This window comes from Mus pahari, chromosome 16, assembly GCF_900095145.1.
Source record: "Mus pahari chromosome 16, PAHARI_EIJ_v1.1, whole genome shotgun sequence".
NCBI classification, from domain to species: domain Eukaryota; kingdom Metazoa; phylum Chordata; class Mammalia; order Rodentia; family Muridae; genus Mus; species Mus pahari.
The window spans coordinates 13,997,745-14,011,820 of NC_034605.1; the positions used below are offsets into that span (position 1 = coordinate 13,997,745).

Here is a 14,076-nt window from a genome sequence, read left to right on the forward strand (position 1 = left end):
GAAAGTTCAGGTTTCTCTTTAATGGTACTAAACTCACTCTGTAGACCAGGCTGGCTTCGGACTCAGAAATCCGCCTGCCTCTGCCTCCCAAGTGCTGGGATTAAAGGCGTGCGCCACCATGCCCGCCTTCAAGTGTGTTTTCTTTTTGTAGTATGTATGTCTAAGACAGAAAAATGTGCTACTTATCTGGACCTAAAATCTTTTTTTAATTAATTAATTAATTAATTTATTATATGTAAGTACACTGTAGCTGTCTTCAGACACTCCAGAAGAGGGCATCAGATTCCATTACGAATGGTTGTGAGCCACCATGTGGTTGCTGGGATTTGAACTCAGGCCCTTTGGAAGAGCAGTCGGCGCTCTTAACCGCTGAGCCATCTCACCATCCCCTGGACCTAAAATCTTAGTTTGGATGAAAATCACTTATGTCCCAACCTCCATGGTTTGAAGAAGCTTTGCCACTGACACTGGGTAGCTAGCTTGAGCATCTCTGTAGACGCTCTTTAATACATGCATTTATTAGTCAGCAACAGGAAACCAGTGCTACTCATAATACACGTGTACCAAAGTATTAGTAATGAAAGGACATGTACTTAGCCCTTTGTATGTGAAGGGAATTGGTTCCAAGACCCTATGGATACCAAAACATTCTTCTGCATACTTTATGGTTTTCTAGAATACTTAAAATATCTAATACTGTACACTATCTTTTTTAGGGAAATAGCAAGAAAAAGTTGAGTTTAGAGGTGCAGGGTTCCCTCCTCAAATATTCTTGATCTGTGACTTGTTGAATTTGTGGATGTGAAACCCATAGACACAAAAAGCTGACCTAAAATAGGAATTTTCTTTTTACTTATCTAGTAATTTATTTGTAGTGATTTTTATAGAAATCAGTAAGAAAAGCTTGGCAATAGGAAGATTTCACTTAGATATTAAAGAGACATTTGTAAGATAGGAATAAGCAAGTCATGTAATTGAATGGATTGCCTATCTGTCTTGCCTCACCTGCTTTTTCTCTGTTATTTAAGTATACACAGTAGCTCATTATCAGTTGCTGTTTGGTACATTTATGCAACATGCATACTGAGTGCTGTGATTTTAAGCAAGATATATGCTGTTTTAAACTGGCTTTTCCGTTATGCGATAATGTTCAAGCAGTATACTTATTTCTGGTATCATGTTTAGTGGTGTTGCCTTCATTTTAAAACTTATTTTCAAAGTCTTGTCACAGACATTTTAAACTAATCCTATATTGGGAGCTGTGTTTTTCTTTCTCTTTTTGTAAGATGTGTGTGTGTGTGTGTGTGTGTGTGTGTGTGTCTGCTAAAGGGACAAAAGTAGCATTGGAGTGGCTCAGAACTCAGGGCTTCCCTCAGGCATTCTACCCTTTGCTCTATGGTCTCATCTATTTTAGTTTCCCCATTACTTCCCCATTCTGACACTCCTAGTTCTGTCCTGTTCTGCAGCCTGTTGGTGAGACAGAATGCACAGAGCATCAGAGCCTGCAGGTGGGTTGCCTCATCCTTCAAAGAGAACCAGTTACCTACCTCACAGTTTGGCAGCTAAGTTCAGGTTGCTTCTGGTTTTAATAACTTACCAACTTGGCTGGGCGGTGGTGGCGCACGCCTTTAATCCCAGCACTTGGGAGGCAAAGTGAGTTCCAGGACAGCCAGGGCTATACAGAGAAACCCCGTCTCGAAAAACAAAAACAACAACAACAAAAACCAACCTAACAACCCATACATTTTCAGAGAAAAAAAAAATTCTGGCTCATAGATCTAAGCAGATAAAACTAGGGTTCTTGGTGATAATCCTTTACAAGTTTCATACACCTACAAGCAAAACCCATCTTTTAAATAAATAGTAGTAGGTTGGCCTTTGTTTAATAAAAATATTTTTCATGGGGATTTTGAGAAATCAGTTCTTAAATGTTTTGAGTTTGCTGATATTAGAGTATAATTTTCTTTTTTTTTTTTTTTTTTGGTTTTTCAAGACAGGGTTCCTGGTGTCCTGGAACTCACTTTGTAGACCAGGCTGGCCTCGAACTCAGAAATCCGCCTGCCTCTGCCTCCTGAGTACTGGGATTAAAGGTGTGCGCCACCACACCTGGCCTTAGAGTATAATTTTCTAATATCATTACCATTGGCAGGTATTTAGCCTTTCTCTTTCTTGATTTTCCTCGTGAAATGGGGGCAGTGATCCCTCCCCCCCCAAGCTTGTTGCAATTGTAGTAGGAGGGCAGAATGCAGTGACTTTCTGTTGTTATGCCAGTAGGCCTTGGCAGTCTTCAGTACTCTCTCTAAATCCTAATTAACTGCTCAAAATTGTATAGCTTTCCTGACATCTGGCTTGGACATTATCACTTAAATAATGATTTCTTCCTTTCCTTTTTAAACATTTCTCATTTTAGATTTATTTTTTTTTTAGGTGCATAAAAGTTTTGCCTGCATGTATCTGTGTAGCATGTCTGCACAGCATGCCGGGTGTTAGGGAAGGTCAGAAGAGGTCTCCAGATTTCCTAGGACTGGAGTAAGAAGTTGTGAGCTACCATGTGGGTACTGAGAATCAAACTCTGACCCTCTGCCAGTTCTCCAGTTGTGTCCTTCTGAAAAGTAGCTTATATTTAGCCACTGAGCCATCACTTTAGCACCCAAGATGTCATAATTTCATACCCATAGGGTCAAAGTCATTTCTGAACTAAAACTGTTGTGGAAAAATGTACACTTTTGTGCTATTACTCTGTTAAGTATTAATTGAGCACCTTTCTACTATGTTCTGAATGCTTCTGGGTATTAGCAACGTAGTGATAAGCACAATGTGACTGGTGTCTGCCACCCCAGAGTTAGAGAGCCACTGACACAACTTAGCTGTGGACGCCATGGAAGACTAACTGTGCCACACTGTAATAATAACTCTGAGTGCCGCTTATGGGCACTTCACAGCCAGGAAGTCATGTAATCTTAATCTGTCTTTATAAACTACAGAACTTATATTGGTCATACTTCTCAGCTACAAAAGGCACTAAGATGAAAAAGATTAGTAATTTAATGAATGTGTTCAGTATGTATGTGTGATAAGAGTCTGTTAATATATTGAATGAAACTGAAATAGAAAAACTTGATTTTCTGTTTGGGGATACTGGGAAGAGGACTGAGCTTAATACAAAAAGTGATTTATGCATATAGTCAAGAAGGAAAAAAGAGAAATAAGTTATATTGTAGAGAATAATATAATAATACAGATACTAATAGCTGTAATGAAAACAACAGGTTCTTTGGAGAATTCTTATGATATGTGGGAATCTTTAAAAATATGCAAGTTATACTTCAGTAAAGTTGTTAAAACTCTGTGTCTGTGTGTGTGTGTGTGTGTGCGCGCGCGCGCGCACGCGCGTGTGCGTGTTGTGATCGAAGAATCAGTGTTTATTGCTTACACTTACTTGGAGGAAAATTCTGGCCTTTTTGGAAATACCAAAGTAAAGAATTCCAGATGGGTCCTTGTTTAGGCATCTGTTTTGTGGGCATTGGGTTTTAGGTTTTGCCCAGTGAGTGGCAGTAGCAGAAAGTCAGAGTCACTCTCAGAGAATGAATGTGAATATTTGACTCAGCAGCCTTCACTTGCGGTGTTAGAAACAGTTGTAGGGGTTTCCCTGGCAGCTCCCCATGCCTGCAACGGTGTGGATTTAATCTGCCTGTTTATAGTTACAAATCTCCATGCTTCCTTGATATAGCTCATTAATGGTGCCTCATGTGTTATTGAGTGCAGAAATGAGTACTGTCTATGCTGAACCCTGGAGAAACACAGCCTGTCTGCTTAGAACACTAGTTTGAGGTACACCCAGGACTGGGGCCCCTTGTCCTTGCATGAGGAGGCTCTTCTTCAGGGTTCCATGGCTGGTGGTGTGCTTGAAAAGGCAAGTAGTTTGTTGAAAGAGTGCAGTGGCAAATTGGAGTTAGTATTTGGGAAATAACCACTGCTGAGATGTTTTATTTTTCATTGTGTTGGGGAAAAATTCCATGGTCTGTAAGTAGAAGAAAGACAGATTTGTTTATTTGTTTATTTTTGTATGTGGGGAGGAAGTGGAGAATATCCACTTAATGAGGGGATATGTATGATAAGCTGTAAAGTGTATGTTCAAAGACTCTCAGTCCTAGAAGGAAATGGAAGGGTCTGCTAGACAAACTGGATCGAAGTACAAAAGTGCTGGTGTGCTAGAAACAGCAAGCAGTTGATGTGTGGGAATTGAACAAGGCCTGAGAGGTGGTGATCCTGTAAGAGTGTTTATTCTGATGTTCTGAGCTGGACAGCCTTTGGATGAGTTTTCTGGCATCTGAGCAGGGGATGCTGCTGTTGTCATTATAACCAGTGAGCTAATGATTTAGTGAGTGCTCACTGTGTGCCAGGCATCACTACTACTACGACTACAACTATGCCTACGACTACGACTACAATCCGAATTTTTTTCTTTCTAAATTAAAATACCTGTACATAAAAAAAAAAAATTCATGCAGATTTTAGCAAACCCTAAGTCTAAAAACCTCGACTAAACTTCTGTACAATTGAATAGCTGTTCTGAACCTAAAGAATGTCACATTGGACTTCACCCTTTTGCTACCAAATATATTCTTATGTAATTATCCACTACCAAAACTCAAAAACTTCCTATTCACTTTAAAAAGTGAGACTGGCAAAAAAGTCATTTCCAGGTGATGTTTATTGAGATTAAGTAACTGCACAGCTGTCTGTAGGGTGTTGGACTGAAGCCCCAGTGGTGTTAGCACAGGTGAGAACCCTAGACTAGAAGTGTCAGCTTCATCTGCAGCTTCCTGTAGTAGCTCTGGGAAGTTAGTTGTTCTGAAGCTGCTGAGAGGGTAGGGAGGCTCTCAGGAATGGGAGCGAGTAGCTCTGCTGAGAGTGTAAGATGTTTTCCTGCCTTAGTGATTTGTGGCTTTCTCTGGTGCTTCAGGCATCTTAGCTGCTAGGAGGAGCTCTGGTTTTCTGTCTCTTGCTTAGTGCTTAGAGCTTTATAAGTAAGATGTTCTGCTTCCATTGTATTGAATTTGTAAATCTATAAATTGAGATTTGTGTTAAGTCATCCAGGAAATCACAGGTTATACAGTTTTGAGACTGAACTTAGTGAAAAGAAAGAATCTGTCGTTTGCAGTGTGTAGCAAGCCTTGGGCCTAGAAGAAACTGTAAGGGTGACTTAGAGTTCTGACTGTGTCAGCTTTGTTTCTTTTTGAGCCTCATTTAATCCCAAAGGTGTGTGGGATAGCTAGGTTTGGCCTTTTAAAGCCTAAACTGTCTTTTTTTTTTTTTTTTTGGTTTTAGAGACAGGGTTTCTCTGAAGTTCTGGTTGTCCTGGAACTCACTTTGTAGACCAGGCTCGCCTCGAACTCAGAAATCGGCTTGCCTCTGCCTCCCAAGTGCTGGGATTAGAGGCGTGCGCCACCACCGCCTGGCAAGCCTAAACTGTCTTAATACTAATGTGTGTTTTTACTATAAACTAACAAAACAGCATTTGTTGAACTTAAGATAAAAATATATATATGTGAAATTTTTTTCTAGGGCCCAACAACTAAGGTTTCAGAGCTAAACCCTAATGCAAAAGTATGGGGGACTCATATGTTACATTTGGAAGCGAGTAGTGCAGCTGTTGGTGTGAATGCTGCGTGGGAAGAGGCTCCCGGCCATCCTACAGACTGTGACCAGCAGGGTGAGTAGTGAGCCTGGAGCAGTTTGCTGTTAGCCAAGCCTTTGCCTTCCTCCGCATGTTAATCTGTCTGCTCCATTCACATCTTTGTCCTGGTTTGTGATAGATATAGAGTCTTGGGAGCTTTTTAAAAACTTTTGGGTAATGCCAATGTAGTAAGGGAATTTACTACTTTAAGGAAAAGTTATTCTTCTAACACATCCTCTTGGGATAAAACTACAATTCTAGGATTGGATACCAATGGTGATGGCGACAAAAGTCGAGAGAATGCATCGCTCCAGGACGCACAGGAGGCAGAGCAGACAGACATGAGCACTCTGACTCTGGATCATTCAGAATATGAATCTCTGCCTGAGAACAACGGTACGGGTAAGCCTGCTTTATGAATTTGTTTTCACTTAGAATCTGGGACTTTAATTGTTAAATGTTAGTTTCTTGGTCTTTTTTTAAACAGTGTACTTTTCATTGCCTCCTTTTACTGTTCCTTGAGACTGGTGGGTACAGGAGGGAAGGTGTGCTGGAGAATCAAGTGGCTTCTGAGACAAATAGCATTGAGTAGACAAGCACAAGGTTTTTCATGGGGTGAAGTGTCCAGCCTGACAGAGGTGGAGAATTAGTGTTGGAATTGAGGGTGAGACAGGTTGGGTGGGCTGAGATCATAGGGCTAGGACAGAGGAGTGGACAAAGGCTTTGGAAGCCAGGATTTCAGCTGTGTCCCCTTGTTAGTACAGAGTGACAGAAAAAAAAGAAGCTTATGGAAGCAAACCTGTTGGATACATTTTTCCCTTTTTTAATTTTTGTTGATTGTTGCAGCGTGTCATCATCTCAGGTTTTAAACCAAGGCTTCAGTCTGCATTATTCACTGACACCTTTTGGAAATATAGGAAAGCATTATCTTAGCAAGCAGACCCAAAGGTGCCAGGCCCCTGCTGTGTGAGACAGCCTCATTTAGTTTAAGACTCTCAAATATGACAAAATTAAGCATTGCCACTTAAGAAGTAGGAAATATGTTTTTTAACACTAGGTCTATTTTAAACTGGTCAAGTGAATAAGGTAAGAATTTATTAAAAAAAGAAAAAAATCAAACCTTATTGCTTTCTAGTAAATATGAATTAGCTATCTTAAATTTAAGTGATTTAAACCTCCATTTAAGCAAGGGTTCACCAGCATTTAGCAATTTGATTTGATCAGCTCTTCCTCATTAACCTAACACTAACTGGTTAATAGTTGGGATAAACTGGAGTAATGGTGAAGTTGACTTTTTGATGGCAAAACAAGGGAAGAATGCTAGACATTTAAAGTAGAATTCAAAAGGGAAAGTAACAGGCACTGCATATATGGGTGGTGGGGAATCCTCTAGTAAAATGAAAGGAATCAGCAATAACTGAAAGTTTAGGTTGTATTTAAATCTTAAACTGGGAACAGAAGCTGCAAAGGGCACCAAGTAGATAATATCAAAAGGTAACATAATGTGAAAAGTGTGCCTGGAAACTCTAAATCAAAAGTTTGTTCTTTGTAAAACAGATACTTAAAGCTATTTTTTGGAAGAAAAAACCCTTCTCCTTTGAAACTAGGGTGTGTGCCAATGTGAAATGCGTGTGGGTAATGGGAAAATGGTTCCTTACCTCCAGTTTTGTTTCTGGTGTGATTTACAAAACCTATCAGTTTGTAAAGTGTTAACATCTGCACTGGATTCAGTCCTCAACACTGGGGTGGAAGCAGATGAAGGGAAGGCTGAGAAGGAGCAACTGTGAGAGCTTCTACTGCAGTGGGCCAGAGTCTCCCAGGAGTACCGGCGGGAGAGTGGGCGGCCTATCCAGGCCACCTAGAGCAGAGCTCACAGGGATTCCAGCCTGAATCTCCACAATGTCTCCTGCATCTCTATTCTTTTAAGATGTTATTTTTTATTATTCTTTGACAGTTTAGTACATGTATGTACTGATGTTTGGGTTGTTTCAACCCCATTACCCCCCACCCCCACCCTTCCTTCCTCCCCCCAAAACCCTCCTTCCCAGCAACCTTTCTGACTCTGGTGTCTTACTCACTGAGTTTGATGAAATTGGGGCTTAGTTACTGGCATGCTGGCTGCTTATCAGTGGTCTATTGCATATAGCCCCTCTCCTAGCACCTAGTAACATCGAGGGGGTAGGCCTTCATGCATTTCTCCCTCCCATTCATGATGAATGAAACAATAACAGACTCAATATTGCACAGGTCAGCCCAGCTGCAGTTAGGTCATTACAGTGCTGTGTCATGTGCCGAACGAAGACACTGTTTGGCAGCACGCTTCGTCTTCTGTTATGCTACATAAACCTTGGATGCGGTGATACAGATGTCCCATTTAAAGAATGTGTTAGAATTCATAGCAAAGACAGTAATCCTGAAGATGTCTGTGTACTCAAGAGTGCTTGAGCATGCGAGGGGCTAACAGGTCTGAAATACCCTTGGCTCTAGGCAAAAGAATAAGGTCACAAAGTAACTATAGAAGTAGACAGAGGCGAGTAGATACCCACAGCAGAGAACCAGCGCCACAGTAGGAAACTGGGAAGTGTAGTTGAGGACTTTCTATGGACAGGAGGAGAGTTTGAAACCACTGGGCACTGTGACTGAATTTTACTTTCAAGAGCTTACTCAGGACCTCACAGTGACTATTAGAGAATGTCTGGTGCTTCCAGCAGAAGGAAGTGGGAAAGACTCGTTGTCAAGAATGCAGAGCACGCTGTCCACCTTGACAGCAGTTGCCCTCAGAAGGAACCACACCCCTCAACCAGCCTTTTCTGTTCTCCTCTTACCACAAAACCTGAATGAGGAATGGCATGTTCTACCTAATGTCTTTTTTTTCTGCCTTGAACACCACATCATATTTAGTCATCATCCGGTTCTGGGCTCCTCACTATTAACAGTGCTTAGACTTTGTTCTTTATAATCCTTAGTTTTGAGAAGGAGCAGCCATATGCTGTGGTACTCCAGTTTGAAAGTCTTCTGATGTAGTTCCCATCACCATGCTTACATTAAAGAGTAAGTAGAAATTGATGAAGATAAAGCACTGTTTTCATCATGTGACAGTCAAAGAAACTTAACATTGTGGCTGCTGTCCTTGACAGCCGGCTGAAGTCCCATTGATTTATTTCTTAATAGTTCAATAGTTAGGATTGAGGAGTGGTGCTCATTCATGCCAAGGAAAATACTGGGTGGCTTATTTTACTTATTTTTTATATTGTTATTTTTAAAAAGAAAGTAGCCTTGGCCCTCAGATCTGCGTCCTTGTACCTGGTGGTGAGTCGCTGGAGTCTCACTGGTGTCCTCATGAGCAGCCTGTCCTCTCCTACCATAGTAAGTAAGACCTGCTGGCCTTACTGTGTATCCGCACTGTTATGAACCTCCTGCACTGCTACATCAGTCTGTGCTAGATCAGTTTCCGTCATTCTGTTTTTTATTTTAAAGGTTCTAAATTTTATTACTGGACAAAACACCCTAATTTAGACATGAGCAGGTCTCAGGGTTAAAAATGTTGAACTCTATCTGGTAGGACTGATTGATGACCACAGTTCAGTATAAGCCCTCAGTCTTGCCGTTCTGTGAATCCTTAAAGACCCAGCTTCCTTTTCTCCAGTGTCTTCTCTTAGAGTTGTACCTGATTTTGCTACCAGTTTTCATCCAAATCCACTGAGGAATAGGACGATTTTGCTTTTGTTTCTTGGCCAGGAATCACTTGATTCTTGTGAGAAGACATGGTGAGAATCAGGTGTAGCATGCACGATGGCAGAGGAGGAAAGAACTCTGCTTTTTTTTTTTTTTTTTTTTTTAAGATTTATTAATTTTGTATATGAGTACTCTGTACATGTCAGTACTCTATCTGCATGTACACCTTCATGCTTCAAGAGGGCATCAGAACTCATTACAGATGGCTCTGAGCCACCAGGTGTTTACTGGGAATTGAACTCCGAACTTCTGAAAAAGCAACCAGTGCTCTTAACTGCTGAGCCATCTCTCCAGCCCCTAGTCTCCATCATTCCTACACAGTATCTTCTGTACACCTGTGTCCTTCCATCAAGGTTCTTCAGAACACTGTTTTGTGCTAGTTGTTCTATATCCTGGCCTCCTGACCAGGCCCTCCTGAATTTGTTTAAGCCTTAAGTTGTCCTTACAAGTGTGATAATTGCATTTATCCAGCTCTTTAAAGACCCCATTCTGGCCAGGCCTGTTTTGTGGATAGGGTTTTTGGGTTTTCCTCCCTATGTATGGTATTTGAACCTCATGCCTCTAACAGGCTCCATAGTGCTCTATGAGCTATATGTTTCACCCTGCTCTTAAGTATTTTATATCTCTGTGTGTGTATGTACACGTGTACATGCACGTGCATGGAGGCACATGTCTTACATGTGGCTAGAAGCCAACCTCCAATGTTGCTCCTCTAGAGCCATACCATGTCTCTCAGTGGGATCTGGGCCTCATTGATTAGGCTAAGGAGTTGACTAGCAAGCTCCAAGGATCTCCCTGTTTCTGTCCCCACCCCCACTCCCAGCCAGTGTTGGGATTACAAGTGTGTAACCTCATAGTCAGCTAACATGGATCAGGAGGTTGAACTCAAGTCCTCATTTGCCTACACAAAAGCAAATACCAACTAAGCTGTCTCCCCAGACCACTGTTATTTTTGTTGGTGATTTCTTCATCCTACTAAATCATTCCCTCCTTCCAGTCCCCATCTACTTCAAGGTAGTCTTAGATGGTAGTCTCAATGGACCAGATGCTTCTTGTAGCCACTGGCTTTTTATTGCTGCACATTAGTGTGTTCCTGAGCTGAATGGTAGGCCTTTGCCTTCCTTCCTTGGCTTTAGCACCCTATGGTTCGAGTCCTGAATGGTAGTCTTCCCTCAGTGATTGTACTAACGTCTTGATCATACTGCTGCAACTTCATATTCTGTCTGTACCATGTAACCATGGTGGTCTTTTCAAAATGTCACCCCCCAAATTGGTTCCAGTAACATTCAAATAAAAATTTGAACAACCTCCTTGACCTGAATATCATACACGCTTCATTCTGTGACTTCCTTTTCACTCCACTGTTGTACAGCCTTCTTACAGTCTGTTGACACTGCCTCTCAAGCCTCTGTCTAAAGTTCACTGCACTCCTCATACACACTCTTTTCCCCATTAGTTCAAAGGGCACCTCCACATGGAGTAGCACCATGCTACTCTGGCCCGTGCCCAGACTGTTTTCTTCTGAGTCACTTGAGTCTCATTATGCTGACAATGGTCTCTTTAGCGTCCATTGTCTGTCTGTCTCAGTGGAATGCTGGCCCGGGCTAGAGCTGGGGCCTTGCTTCTTTTAGGTTGAATCCACAGTTCCTGTATCAAATAATTGTCTCTTCAATATGGAGATTGAAATGTGAGTTTAAATGAGATAACCTGGGGAAAGTCTCCAGTTCAGGGATTAACAGGCCATGTTTTCACTTTCAAATCTCATGGTCCTTGGTTTTATTCCTTGGTTATTTTTGCAGTTTAGTTTCTTTTTGCTAGTGAAGATGTATTTTGGGAATGCTCCGTATGACACTGTTGTGAACTGTCAGCTCTACGTTTGTTCTGAATTCCCCCACCCTGTACTGCCTTTGACTTTTAGAATACAAGTGTCCTTTGTGCTCCCTGGGCTGATTATGTACAAAAAACTCTTTAGTGTTCAATGCCTTCAAATCAGTGATACTAAATACTAGGTGACAAGGTTGTCCTGAGTGCTACAGGTGGCAGGGGCTTTCAGCCAAACATCACACTTCTAGAGTCCATTGCCTCACCTGCTGCTGCTGTCTGTGACCATATACACATTAATAACCTACAGTGCCCCAAACATCGTTTCCTCAACAGTTAACTCCAGATGTAGAACAAGCTCTTGTGTCCTGAGAATCTGATAAGGACTCTTTAATAAAATAGTTTCTCATTTGACCCTTTGACAGCTGGGAAGGTAAATTACAGCTCTCCTTTAGAACAAATGGCCCGTGTATCAGCAATCTCCAACTTTCTTCTTTATGTTTCCATCTGGGGTAGTTTGGTTTTCCCTGTACTTACCTTTTCTTTCTTTGTTTTGATTCTTTCTTTTGTAACTACTTTTATTTAGAGTCAGTGTGCTTGTTTGCTACCTGAAAGACACCAAGGAAGCCTGTGCTGACTGCTGTGGGACAGTTACTGCTAGACTTGGCCAGTGAAACGCCATTGCTTTCTCAGCTATTGCATTTGTTTGTTTTTTTTTTTTTCAGTTTCCTTTTTTCTAGCAGGTAAAATAGCACTTTTCGTATTATTGTGCATATATGCAGGTAAAAACACTGAAATGCTGTACCGAATTACCAATCTGCTTGGTATTTATTTACCAAGCTATTTTTATTTATTTAAGCTATTTTTCCTGAGTTATTTATTACTTCTGTGTAGGAGGAAATGAGTCTCAACCAGAAAGCCAGGAAGACCCTCGGGAAGTACTTAAAAAAACATTGGAATTCTGCTTATCTAGGTAAGGCTGTTAGTGATATTTTCTAATCCCTGATATCTCTTGTATTACACATTGGCTATTGATTACAAATGTGATTCTTCATAGTAGTATGTTTATAAATACCTAACTACATGCCTGTCTACTTATCAGAAGTGCTATTGAGAACTGGTAGTGGCCCTCAGGCCAGAGTTCGGATTTTCAGATCCACCTTGGTGATAATTGTCTGACTGTGATTGACTATGGATTTCTGCATATGCAGAACATGCTGTCGACCTTCAGATGAATGTCCAAAACACCTCTTTAGTGGGCTTCCTTATTTATATGGCACTCACATTTAAATGCATGTTTGTCCTAATTTCCCTTAAATGACAACTTGTTGGAAAAAGTTGAACTTTTGAGTTAGTGGTGAAAGTAGACATGTGGATGGGTACGTAACTGGCAACAAATGAAGTTCCCTGTAGCTCTGAGGACATCACCATGTCTGAATGAAGGTCCCACAAAGACAAGAAGGCCTGATTAAGATAAAGGAACAATATCCAGGCATCCTTTCTTCCCCTTTTCACAATCTAGTAAATTACTGAGTTTTAGCAAACGGCATGCCGTAAAAATGAAACATGCTTTTGTCCAGGTTCGAAGTCCTACTCCCTGCCATTTATAAACCTTGCTGTTGTTCTCACATAGCTCCCAGCGTCACCTCTCCTTCCTGGAAGCTGGGAAGGTAAAAGTGTGTGTACACCACCCCTGGCTATAACTACGTGTTGTTCAAAGAATCCATTTGTGGCTAATTTTGAGTGTATCAATTGTGCAAATATCAAATGGAGTTTAGACTCAGCTCTCACTTCAAAGCTGTCCCACACCACACCCATGCCTCGTGTAAAATTGGTATTATTAGAGGTGAAAGTTCTTTTAAATAAGTATCAGTTAAAAGAGTTTGCTTTCTTTCAACAGGGAGAATCTTGCTAGCGACATGTACCTTATATCCCAGATGGACAGTGATCAGTATGTGCCAATTACAACGGTAGCTAACCTTGACCATATCAAGAAACTCAGTACTGATGTGGATTTGATTGTTGAAGTGCTAAGATGTAAGTAGATAATGATTTAAAGTTGTATTATAACCCTTTACCCCAGCAGCCGTCAGCTAGGCCTTAGGGTGATTAGATACTCTCTCTGGCCTTCTTTCCTTTCCCAGGGTCCCAGAACAGGAACATTGATTGAGCCCACAGTGTAAGGTCACAAATACTATGGGTAATTGAAAGAGAAAAAGAATCTTTTTTATTGGACATCTTTAAAGACAGCTACTAAATTAATGAAAATCAAAACAAGTAATAACATTTATGAAGTAAATATATATTGGTTTAGCTAATAAATGATTTTCTTTCCAACTTGTTGCTTAAGCTTTGATGAAATACTGTTTCTCTTTTTTCTTAGAAAGATACTGGGAATGAAGTTGTTTCTCCACATGTTTAAATACTACATAGTGTCTAAATCCACAGGCACTTCAGGCGATACATGTCTCTTAAAGTGTTACCTTTTGTGCCAAAACTGTGATTTATTTATATTCTACTTGATTTGGGGGACTTTACTACTTTTTCTAGTTTATTTTCTTAAAAGAGAGAAAATAACTTCACCTTATATGTGATTTGCATAAAGTACCACATTTAAAGGTTGTAGCCAGTTAGTGTTGACACATGGGTACATGGGTAAAGAAACATCACAACTATGAGGTTAAGGATACCTCTGTTCCTCTTAGAGCTTTGCTGATGCTTTCTGTACATACTTTGCTGTGATGTTTCCGTTTCCTTTTAAATCAAATTGTTTTTATTATAAAAATGCACTTTTTATACTCAAGCTGCAAATTCTAGGTGAGTAATTTTCCCTGTTCCCT

At 40.8% G+C, this 14,076-nt stretch overlaps 1 protein-coding gene across 6 annotated transcripts in view; it reads left to right on the forward strand.

Annotated features, from left to right (window-relative positions):
* Window positions 1-14,076, forward strand: part of Larp4b (La ribonucleoprotein domain family member 4B) — a 78,193-nt gene that overhangs the window by 39,014 nt on the left and 25,103 nt on the right. For 4 of the 6 annotated variants that reach the window (XM_029547315.1, XM_029547316.1, XM_029547314.1 and 1 more), the window contains 4 exons: window positions 5,569-5,716; window positions 5,936-6,082; window positions 12,131-12,209; window positions 13,137-13,273. In XM_029547315.1, coding sequence (XP_029403175.1) covers window positions 5,569-5,716; window positions 5,936-6,082; window positions 12,131-12,209; window positions 13,137-13,273 — 511 coding nt within the window. The remainder of the gene's footprint in view (window positions 1-5,568; window positions 5,717-5,935; window positions 6,083-12,130; window positions 12,210-13,136; window positions 13,274-14,076) is intronic. The other 2 variants (XM_021215490.2, XM_029547313.1) reach the window with 1 other exon arrangement.